General features: G+C 41.1%; 1 protein-coding gene across 2 annotated transcripts in view; it reads right to left on the minus strand.

Annotated features, from left to right (window-relative positions):
- gk (glycerol kinase) overlaps nucleotides 1-12,200 on the minus strand; it is a 406,492-nt gene that overhangs the window by 12,435 nt on the left and 381,857 nt on the right. For both annotated transcript variants that reach the window (XM_052015179.1, XM_052015178.1), the window contains exons 11-15: nucleotides 10,176-10,218; nucleotides 9,873-9,953; nucleotides 5,892-5,970; nucleotides 5,078-5,174; nucleotides 624-708 (exon numbers count right to left, since the gene is read on the minus strand). In XM_052015179.1, the coding sequence (XP_051871139.1) occupies nucleotides 624-708; nucleotides 5,078-5,174; nucleotides 5,892-5,970; nucleotides 9,873-9,953; nucleotides 10,176-10,218 (385 nt within the window). The remainder of the gene's footprint in view (nucleotides 1-623; nucleotides 709-5,077; nucleotides 5,175-5,891; nucleotides 5,971-9,872; nucleotides 9,954-10,175; nucleotides 10,219-12,200) is intronic.

Below are 12,200 nucleotides of genomic sequence, written 5' to 3' on the forward strand. Positions count from 1 at the left end.
ACTTCAGACAAGTTTCACACTTCATTCATTTCTATTATTTACAATTTTATCCTCCACTAAACAAAAAAATACAACATCTACCTTGAGAGTTAAACTCAAATACTACACTCCCAGCAGAGCACGGAGCATAGTTCAAAATTAAGGACCAGATATCGAGGTGTTGATTTAATGACCTACACTTGATCCAAGCACGAGTCTTACTGTGAGCACGTGACGAGTGTACTTTTCCTGTTTGTTTACAATTCTGGCATAGTTTTAAGCTACCAGTCATACAAGTCATATTTTTTGGGATATTTCAAACATAACGATAGGATTATGCAGAGTCAGTGTGGAATTGTGAATGAACAATCACGTTTGACAGATCCGCGAGGAGTTTTTTTTTGAGGTCATACACGCAGAATTGACAAAGGTAAACCAAGGGATGTGGTCTATTTGCACTTCACAAGGTCTTCAATAAAGTGCCACAAGACAGATTAGTCATTGTTATTTGCAATATTATTGGTGTAACTGGATTTACAGAGAACCTCTCGCCAATGCTCTATTTAAGTTCTGCCACGACAATTCTCAAAGGGAAATTGAAAATGCACCCAACATACACCAGATAGAATGAAGCTCTGGCTTACCTCGCGCGTTTGAAAGGCCACAGATTCTAGTGCAGCAAATGCAATGTGATTTCTATTTGTAAACTGGGTAATACCACATATTATTCTGAGGAACAACAAAAAAAGGAAAAATATTTTTAGTGATACACATGATTTACGTACTCTAAAAGTGCTACATTGAAATGGTTATTCATTTGGCACCATTCAAATTTTTAGTAACATAACATTATAATATTAATTATAACTGAATTCTGGTTATTAACTCACTTTTAAGTATTATATCTATTTTGAAATGATGAAAAATTTCCATTTCTATACACGATCGTTTCTATGTGGCCATAAGACAGCGTGTTTACAACAAAACACAGAAAAATCCGATAATCCACTATTCCGTCATTCAGAAATCTCGATGGATCACATCGGGCTCATTGGTTGCCGTTTCCTGCGCTCTCTTTGACACACCCGGTCCTCAATTCCCAAGCTCCCTCAGACACACTTGGGCCCCAGTTCCTACGCTCACTGGTAACTCGCCCTGTTCTATTTCTGCATGCTTGCTTGAAATTCACTGGGTCTTCTTTCTGGCCCTCCCTTTAAACTTACCAGGTTCACTGGAGAATACTATATTCCTCAGTAACACCTGAAACTTGTGTATTAATGATGTGTTGGGCTATTATTAGGAATCACAACCTGTTGTCTGGAAAACCTGTCAGTCCAGCACTAGCAAAGTCCTCAGTGTGCTGGATTAGCAAAGTCTTACTGTATTTAAGTAATAGACATATTTGTTTGTGTTTCACAAGTAAAAACACATATAGACTATTGATTTCAAGCAACAGAGTAAAACATGAGGCCAGAACAGACAACCGAGTCCTGCTGGAAATCCAAGGACCTGGGAGATTGAAATGTGAATTTTCCTGGACTTGGAATGTCACGAACCAGCAACAAAAGAAACACACTGAGCATGATTCAGTGTTAAAAACTATTTTATTAATTACTACTTATGATAATACGTAAAATAAAAGTAAAAATGTTAGTATGTTAGAATTCAAAAATGTTAAACTTTGAACGTTAACCCCAAAACTAAACTCTTCGTGTGTGTGTGTGGCAAAGTCCCAAACTCCAAGTTCTGGAATGGTTCTTAAAGTTCAGTTCCGCAAGCCATAAGGTGAAACATGAGCAAGGGCTTCTTCAACAACCACCGTTGTCAGAAGATAAGACGTAGATGTAGAGAACATAGCGAGAGTACATACGAAATCCAAATGTTCCACGATGGAACCCAAACGACACTTCAGTGTTTACTCGGTAGTGACTTCCTCACCCCGAAAAGCATCCGAATCGTGGTCGTCCACACACACAAATACCTGTTTCCTTCTACAGGTCAGCAACAAAGTGAACTCCACCGGATTACTTCCAACTTCCATACATGGATTTCAGTGGCAAACACAGTTATTGTTTCTCATCCATCGACAGAGAAAACAAGCAGGCTGGTGTCTCTCTCCCTTCTTCTCTCTCTCTCTCTCCTTCTTCTTCTTACTTCTTCAACAATGTCATTACGTCCTTCATCTTCTATTGACGTAAGCACGCCCCACACACACATACACACACACTCTCTATCTTAAAGGGAGTTTCACTGAGTCCGTAACAGGAATTACACAAACTTTTCATCAAAGTCCCACACGACCTCGATAAGACCGTGGCAACACGATCTTAACGTCTGTTTCCACGTGGTGACGGCACCCTGCATGAGGAGCATTGGGCAAGGCTCCGAGTCTTCCAAATTCTGCATAAAGATGGAACGAGAATGACGCGAAAGGACCCGGCACCAGATTGGGGACAAGAGCGTGGTATAAAATCAACCGAGAACCCGCAGAGCCGATTCATTCCTCGGAGATAGCTAAGGAGCAGGGAGGAGGTCGCTGAGGTGCCGTAGGGAAGTTTGGGGTTAGGTTGAGGAGCAGACTGACCTCGGTGACGAGGGATGAACACTGTCTTTGGGAGTGTAGTGGGAAAGGGAAGGCAAGGGAAGGCAAGGAACATGGATGGGCTTGAGACCTCACTGTGGATCTAAAAAGGGAACCTTCCCCGAGGGAGTTTCGTTCCTCAATCTCCTGGCCAGTTGCCACGTGGGGAGGGGCCCTCTTAGCAATGCCACAGCGGTCCTTCAGTTAAAACCCGTTCCAGTGCTCAGAGATCACAACGTTTGCGAACCCGACGTCTGCCGCAGAATTTACATGCGAGTAGCAACGGTCATGCTTTATTTACCGTTATACCTTTGGGGTCATTGCACATTCTCAATGACCTTCAGCTGAAAGTTAATCATTTACACAAAACACTCAGGTCAAATTCGGGTGGAGTGTATCTTTAGCAAACGTGTTTTCCAAAAAATTGACTCGTGTTTAATTTGAATTCAGCAAATTCACACATTACAAACTACTATAATGAATGCACATTTTACCTTTTGGAGGCGAATAAGTGCACGAGTGTAACAAATTTCTTAAATGCTTTAAAACACCTAAATATGCAACGATTCATTACCCACTCATTTTGGCATGTCTGAAGTTAGTGAAAAATATTTCACTCTCTGCAAGTCAGACAGACAAGAAATGAGTTACGATGAATCACATTGTGACGAACCACATTCTGACGCGGTCCACTGCATTAATTCGCCTCTCCACAGTATAAATGTGCTTCATTTAATTACAATTGATAAAATAGCTCTGCAGGTTTCAGGTGCAATGAATGAAATATTGATTAAAAAATGGGCTAAAGTCTTACAGAAATAATTCAAGTAATTATGTGCAAAACTAAAGCTGTGCATGTTGGAATTCAACAAGGTTGGAAATATTTAGCAGCTCAGTTAGCCAGGTGGGTCGGATGAACTTTCAAAAGGTGTTTCTTAGGGAAGACGACACCTTTCACTTTAGGCAACTCGGCCATCCTCCCTTTCAATCCTACTGCACCCCTTTCTTCACGACATTCACGACTGGATATCTGCTTCACTTCTTGTTCTTGCCTCAAGTGAGAAAATTCTGTCATTCAGCTGGAGAGCATTCAGAAAAGGTTCACAAGGATGTTGTCTGGATGGGAGACCTTGAGTAATGAGGAAAGACTGAACAGGCTCTGACTGTTTTCTCTGGAGTGAACGAGGCTGAGAGGTCACAAGATAGAGATACATAAAATTATGAGGGGCGTAGATAGAGTAGATAGCCAGTGTCTGTTTCCCATGGCAGGGATGTCTGAAACTAGAGGGCATAGGTTGCAGATGAAAGGGAGGAAATTTAAAGGGGAACTGAGGGGTAAATTTTTCACACAAAGACCAGATGGTATCCGGCAAGAGCTCCCGGCATGGATGTAGTTGGCCGAAAGGCCCGTTTCTAGGCTGTATGACTCTATCAACCTTCCTGCCAATTTGCACCCTGATTCCACCTTCACGTGGATCATCTCAGAATTCTTCTGGCACTAACGTTTTCTTGGAAATGCTGCGACTCGCTCTTTCATCTTCGCCACTTCCCAATCCCCTTCACTCTGTGTCTTCCGATGAACCGACAGCAGAGGTGGCACGTGCTCCTGAGTCCAAAAAACACTCTTCGGGCACAGCAGTGATCGGCTTGTACCTTCACCAATTTCACACACTCACACTACTCCCGCCACTCACCACGCGGTCCCTACATCGCGAGGACTAAATGCAAATCGGGTGACCGCGTCGAGCGACACATCCGCGGAGTTCCCGGCACCGTCCCCGAGCCTCCAGTCACCTGTAACCGCGATTCTTCGTCATCGTCCCACTTGGAATTCTCTGCCAAGGAGCTCCCACGCTGTTCCAATGAACTGCACTATATGCTTCAGGGACAGCGACCTCGTTTTCCAACTTGGCAAATTACACCCTTACAGGCTCAACGTGCGATTCCACAATTTCACATCGTCAAGCTCCCTGACAAGGTTTTCCACAACGATTCCCAGCATTCACTTTCTTTGGGAATGTCAGAAAATAAATCTGCAGTCGACACCTTCTCCAGATTTTGATTCCTGTTTTCACCTTGCACCAACACCCCTTTATCATTTAACCTCTTTTGCCTTCCACCTTTTCACACATACTGCCTTTTGTTCTCTCCTCTCTCTTTTCTCTGCACCTTAAACCTCTTTGCTAACTACTCCCAGTTCTGATGAAAAGTCATTAACCTTCCAAAATAAAATATACTTGTTTTCATCTGCACAGGTTCTCTCTGGCCTGTGTAAACTGCACAATACAAAATTTTGCAGCACTGTTAGGTCACCATATATCCTTTAGTGGACAAATACAACTGCTGAGTTACAAAGTATACACAATGGCAGAACTGGTTCTATTGGCACTGATGGCATGAACTGCTCTAAGTTTCTGCACGTCAAACCATTATGAGTGCAACAATGATAAATCCAGTTGAGTTACACTGCAAACAATCACATTCTTTTTGATGTAGACATGAAAATAAACCTCTTACCCTCTTGCACTCGGTTCCCAATATGGTGCATATAATCCCGAGAAGGCCGGAACAAAATAGCAGCCGTGAGAGGAGCCCACAGACGCAGCGAGCTTTTCTGAAAGACAAGAGGAAGACAACGTTAGCACACATTCAACAAAATTTTTTTTAAAGATCCAGCACAACACACGGCACGGTAGCGTAGCGGTTAGCGCGACGCTATTACAGCGCCAGCGATCGGGGTTCGATTCCCGTCGCCGTCTGTAAGGAGCTCGTAAGTTCTCCCGTGTCTGCGTGGGTTTCCTCCGGGTGCTCCGGTTTCCTCCCACGTTCCAAAGACGTCCGGGTAGGTTAACTGGGTTTAAAATGGGCGGCACGGACTCGTTGGGCCGGAAGGGCCTGTTACCACGCTGTACATAAAAAAAAATGGCTAGGGCACTTTGGTTACTACTTTCTCTAAACAAGAATGTACAATACGGATCTTCAAAAGACTCAGTGGAAGCTGACATCCTTCAATTTAATGATGAGCTGCAGGAGTACCTGGAAAAAATGATCAGCAGCCATATAAATGTAGAATATTATTTACAAGAAGATCATCCATTGACAGAAATGATGTTTATCATACAGTGCTATAGATTTTCATGCTTCCCATAAATAATTGGGTGAAATCTTTATGCTGTTGATACTCAAATGTGGAGTTTCAATGAAATGGTACTATTAGCTTGTTCGAGGAAGAGTACAAAACCCAGAGATGTAAAAAAAATCAAATTTACTTGTGTTTTCCTATTAATTTACTCTGTTTCCCGTACTCAGAAATAAAACTAAAAATACTTGCCAACTTCATCGGCTGAGTTAATGATACGAAGGTTTTCTCGCAACCATCGCACTACAGCACCACCTATTGCGACTGATCCCTAAAGAAATAGGGAAAAGAGTGACTTCTAATGAGAAACAGTGTAATTAACGGATGTACCGTAACATCACTCTTTCAATGCAACTGAGTGGTCTTATAATAAATAATTCCATACCCAAATTTAATTTGTTTTTTTAAAAATTATATTATGCACATTAATGTTAAATAAGTGCAGCTCACCAACCAGGAAGCTGACAATTACTCTCTGTTTATCCCAACCTGAGAAATAAAGGAGCGTCACCTTGAAAGGAAGACCATTCCCGAGAGTCCTCAAATTTCAGTTGTCGATTTGCAGCAGGTAAAAATCATTCACCCTCAAAGTACAAGTGCTATTGAATAAACATTATAATCCTCGAATGTGAATTGGGAGCAAAATACTGGAAATATTTTTTTCAGGTGCTCATTTCGTAAAAACAAGTCACATCCTATATTTAATCAAAGGACCACGTGTCTGAGCAGAAGCTTGTGTCGCGATCCAGTTGATACAAATTCAAGTCCCACCTGGCAATTTGCCAAATTAAAGTGAGGTAATTAAAAAAAAAGTTCAAAATTAATAAAATACTCTGATGCTGACTATCAAGTTTTTGTGTTATCATTAAAGTTACATTCACTAATGTCCTTCAGCGGAGAAAATCTGCCACCCTTACCCAGTCTGGTCTACATGTTGTTCTGCCATGTAAAAGAGGAACAGATGAATCGCCTGGCAATGACTGTCACCTATCGTCAGAAATGGACAGTCAACCTTGCAAAATCCTCCACATGGGGGCCTTATGTCTGAATTAGAAGGAGGTGTCCCACAGACGAGTCAAGCGCCTAACACAGACACATTCACAGAATCGTAACTTCCATCCAGCATCTCTGTCAAAACTCCTGCACACGTCTGAACCTCCTGCCCGGACGGACCATCTGCAATTCGCAGATCGCAGCACTGGGAGTCCTCGATATGGTTCGCGTCCCACAAAATCTTACTGCATTTGGTCAAACGTGGCAAGGAAACCTCCGATGACTTAGCTACGCGTGGAATAGTATACTGGTCTGGGTCTCCCTAATTAAGTGAGGGTACATGTGCAATCGAAGGAATCTGACCACATTGATGCCTGGGAGGTCTATGAAGAGACATTAAGTCAACTGGTTCTAACCGAGTTTGGAGAAACAAGAGGTGATCACATTAAAACATATGCAGTTCTTATGACATTAGACACAGTAGATTCTGCGATGATGTTTCTCCTGACTGGCTGTCAAGAACCAGGGGCCAGTTTCAAAATTTAAAAAAAAATTGCTATTCAATACAGAAATGAAAAGAAATTTATTTACACAGCGAGCAGTGCATCTTTGGAATTCTCTACTTGAGAACACTGGTGAGACTCTGTCACTTAATATATTCAAGACAAATAATAATTGGATCATGCGATTATGAGGTTCGTACCATAAAACTCATGAATTGCGGAACAGGCCACGGGGGTTGAATAGCCTGCTTCTGCTTCATTTTCTTTCATAGTTATAGACAGACAAATAAGGGGGATGGATCGTCGAGTGGCGTCGCTGTACTTCTCCGAAGCTGAGCTTTCTCAGATTCTCCATCATTTACTCTGGTGAATCTGGTCACTGATCCATGCCAGGTTAGGCACAGTTACACCATCTGCTAACCCACTCAGCTAAATGGCAGCTGTGGGACTATGAGGCAGACTGGTCAATCAGTGCTTACTTTTAAGACTTCAGAGTGTGTTTGGGTGATTTTCTTTATTTAAAGCATTGGAAATGAGAATTTGAAAGATTTTAAAAGCCACATTTTGTTTTTAACGTCATAAATACTCAGGGCATTCAGGCCTGTTGAAAAACCTTCCCAGTTTTGACATCCATAAAGCAAGGGGTGCATCTTTGTCTTCGTTTCCAGGGGAGCTGTGTGGGCAGGGCTGGTTCTGTCCTGCGCGTCACCCGATTGTGCCATTTGAAAACTTGCTGCCGCTCAGCTTCAGGAGTGAAATGACTCTAAGCAAGATGCTTCCGATAGATCTAGAGCAAATAAAATTGGAATGGTGGGAAACAGGAGAAATGTAAGGAAAGGGTGCAATGACGGCTCCCGCTTGTGGAAATCCAGATCTATAAATTTAGCTTAATGCTGAAATTTTCATCTGTTTAAAATGACAGCACATCAAAAAGACTTTCATCAGCAGCAAAGTGCTTTGGGCCAATTTGATTTTTGAAATCAAAAATCTGTTTAACGATCAACGATTTGGTGGACGAGTGGCTGACAAATATGGTCACGGAACAGACGGTGGTCATTGAGATTTGGAATGAGGGATTTAACTAGCCGACGTGATCCCTCAATTCTTCTGCAGGAAGCATATGGAGGATGGCGGACACCAACCTCCACATTCAATATACAGTCAGCACTTTCACTCCCGAAGAATAGGTAAAAATGCCGAAGTATCTGTGAACCACGATATCGAGACGACAATTAAATCAAGAATTCAATAAAAGCTCTCACAGTAACTCAGGAATATCACTGTCGAGTCCACGTTTCAGTACAAGTAATGACGCGCACAATGTGCACGATTCAAAATAGAGCGCAATCAAGTTTTGCTCAGGTGATCATCCATCCCTTTCATCCGTTAATGCTTTTAGAAGAAATTTGAATGTGGCACATCATGTTTCATCAACACGAAATGTTACTCCAAGTATAAGATGACATTAATTAGACTGCAAAATAATGAACAGATCTCAGTAAGGATGCACTGAGTGATGCAGTTTTCTGGTAATAATAATAATAATAATAATAATAATAATAATAATAAAGGGTTCATGGCTCTTAGAAAACAAGAGTCCAGGAAAGAATCCAAGAAGATACAGATATATGAATCGCTGACGTAGCAATTTACGATATTAAGACCGCTTTAAGAAAAAAAGACACCAAATCATTTAAGAGGGGTTAAAAGTGAAAAGCACAAGTACTTATCTGAGACTAGTTAGACCAAACAGAGACAAAATAATTACATTCACAGAGCACGTTTTGTGCCGCTTTCAAATCGGCCCAAAGCACTTTGCTGCTGATGAAAGTCTTTTGACGTGCTGTCATTATTCTATTAGAAGAAACACAGGAGTTAATTTGATTCCTGCGAGCTTCTGCGATCATCTGTCGCAATGACTAAATGACCTGTTTTGTGATTCTGGCCAAGAATTCGAAATTCTGGAGGATATGAGGGATGAAACCTCTCTCTCTCCCCTACTCCTCTTTGAAACAATACAATGGAACGATTCAGGTTTCAGTTCGGTGTCCTTCGATTTCTGTGCTCACATTTCTGGAGTGGGATACAAAGTGAGAATCTGTTGACTCAGGCGAGAACGTTTGCATTTGAGCCTCAGATGACAGCAATTCCAATGCAGAGACTCTTACTATTACAAAGGAGAAGATGAAAAAAAAGATGGTAATAATAACGTCGACACCGAGAACCTTTTCCAAGAGAAAAGATGGAACCTGCTTGGGTCCTTCTCTCTTGTAAAGTGACCAAATGGTGTCTTAATGGTTCTGTTAAAGATTAACAATGAATTCGCTGAGGCAGAGTTGCTAATTTTTGGACTGCGGACTGGCTGGTGGAAAACAAAATGACGCGCTGCAAATATAAAACAGTTATTCCAGAATTCAGTAAAGAATTCTGGGGGAACATCATTACGCAACGAGCATATCCCGTGCGCTGAAAGGAAAGTTGGACAGGTACATGATGGAAAGGAAACAGAAGGTTTTTCAAAAAGGGTCGGATGAAAATGAGTGAGAGGAAGCTCCAATGGAGCGCAGAAAACATTCACTGGATCCAATGACTAGAATTTGTGCAGTACTTTTGTGTCATAAACAAAAGATGAAGAACTAAATCCAACAAATTTAGGATCAATAGAAATGCAACTTGCCTCCAGTGCATAGAACGTGGGCTGGTCCTTGCCCAATTTATATGCTATCGTTGTCAGAAGGCCATGTTGAGACATCACAGGCTACAAAAGAACAAATTCAGTAAAATTACATTTTGTTAAAATCCGAACGAGAAAATGCACATAACAAGGAAATGTCCAACTACACGATTGCGAAACGTAAAATTAATACAACAGCAGGTTTTAGCCACCAGACTCCATGTATAATGTTCAGTGCTTCAGTATTTTCTCTACAAATGCTCTCGATGTTAAGCATTACCCTCAGACGTTAAAATACACACTAACCTTCCGACCTGTGTTACTCAAGAGGAAGCAGCCTGTACCGTATCTAAAGAAATGCAGGAGATAAAACACGAAATGCGAAAGATTAGTTTACAGTAATGGACGTTGCCAATAAATTTCACGCACTGACACAGCGTGACTACTTAATTATTGTCGATGGGTCTGATTGAAAAAAAATATCTGCAGAAGAACAAACTCTTCTGTCCTTCAAATAGCTCCACTGAAATAATTACATCCACCTCCGAGAGTTCAGTTTGATGCCTCGTCGTAAGACGGCAATGCTGCAAGTACTCTAGCAGTGGCGGACGAGGTCTCTTTGCACAATACAAACAAAAAGAGTAAAACTAATTGAGGAAAATACTTAAATCATCTTGCTGTTAAGTTGTCACAATTTCAATCTGCAAAATGCACAGATTAATCTAAAATTTTAGAGTCAAAACTGTAAACATGAGAAAGATTTTGACATTGGTACCTTAGGGAAACCAGGTTACTGATGAAAGGAAAATCAAATGAAATTTCTTTTTACAAGTAACTAACCTGGAAGGCTTGAGTGGTCAAATGTGAACAGAATTAACGCACGTAAAAAGTGTACGTTAGAAACGACTGAATCAACTGGAGGCTTCCTAAGTTCAGGGACCCAGTGGCAAGCCGAGTTGGAAGGGAACGTGGCCAAGAGAAGATAGTGATTCTCAAGCCTGGCAGTTAAGCTATCCGGGTACAGAGTGGTTTACTGCCGAAATCTCCAATGAGTGCATCGAGAGACAACAGCGAGGTCATGCTAGAAGTACAACCACCAATAGCACAGAGGAAATTTTTGTCATCTGTTCCTCATGCAAAAAAGACTAAAAGCTACCGGAAGGATAGGAAGTTCGATATCAAGACTTAAATCGAAGAAATAGAAACAGTTTTCCTGGAATATAACCAAGTAGAATACCTTTATTTGGGGTATATCGAGAGACAAAACTGAGATTGAGGAAAAAGATTCTGTAGAAAGACTGGACAGTGAAAGCAAAAAAAAAAAGAAACAGCTAATTAAAATAAAACTGAACAGAGGACAAGAATTATCAGCAATTTATAAATACTTAACAAATGAGAAACCAAAGCAATGCAGGGTACTTAGCTCATAAATAATGAAATAAAAAGATTAAGCTGGTCAGGCAGTACGTGTGGAAAGAAAAATAGAGTGTACGTTTCAGGTCAGAGGGCCTTCTTAAAAAAGAGAGTGAGAAAAGAAGTTAATTTTAAGTTGCCTGGAGGGTGGGTAGTAGAAAAGAGGCAGATTGGAAAAGTTTAAGAAGTCTGACCTGCTGAACGTTTCCGGCATGTTCTATTTTTATTTCAGATTTTCAGCATCTGCAGTTTTTTTGATTTTCACTTCCAATTGGTAGGGTTCCTACTTGATGACAAATACTGACCTAAAAGGTGCACACTGTTATCAAGATGCAAACTGGCCACCAAGCTCAAGGGAACTAAAATAAACAGCATGAGTTATCAGTTCCTAGACTTCCAGGTTGACTTCTGTTTCACCACTGTTAGTTTGGCAAAAATGGCATCGCGTAAAAGGTTATCGATGAGACATTTCTGTACTTTGAAATCATGTGTAGATTAGAGCTGTTGCTGAAAATTGGTGCAGGAACTGAGCGACCCGTGGACATTTTCCAAAGATATGTTATTAATGGAGTGTCGATCAACATCTCTGGTCAGAAACTCAGCAATGTGAACTCCTCGTCTATTGCAAAGTTTAAATATGTCAGCGTACTTGAAAGATGCTGCAGGATTAAATATCTATCAAAAAATATCCGATAAAGAAAATCAGGAAGTTAACAGATTTCAAAGATTATAAAGTCTGCATTTTCACACTCCTCCTCCGTTGTGCTATTTCATTCATGTTTATTAAATGCCAATAATTAGAGATACACCCTTGCCCTTGCTGTTCACCAGAGCGCGCACACACATTGCCTGAACGTCCCAACCACGATCAAGTAAAACTTGCAACAAATTACACCGCTGAATAATCTGGAACTGAAC

This window comes from Pristis pectinata, chromosome 4, assembly GCF_009764475.1.
Source record: "Pristis pectinata isolate sPriPec2 chromosome 4, sPriPec2.1.pri, whole genome shotgun sequence".
NCBI classification, from domain to species: Eukaryota; Metazoa; Chordata; class Chondrichthyes; order Rhinopristiformes; family Pristidae; genus Pristis; species Pristis pectinata.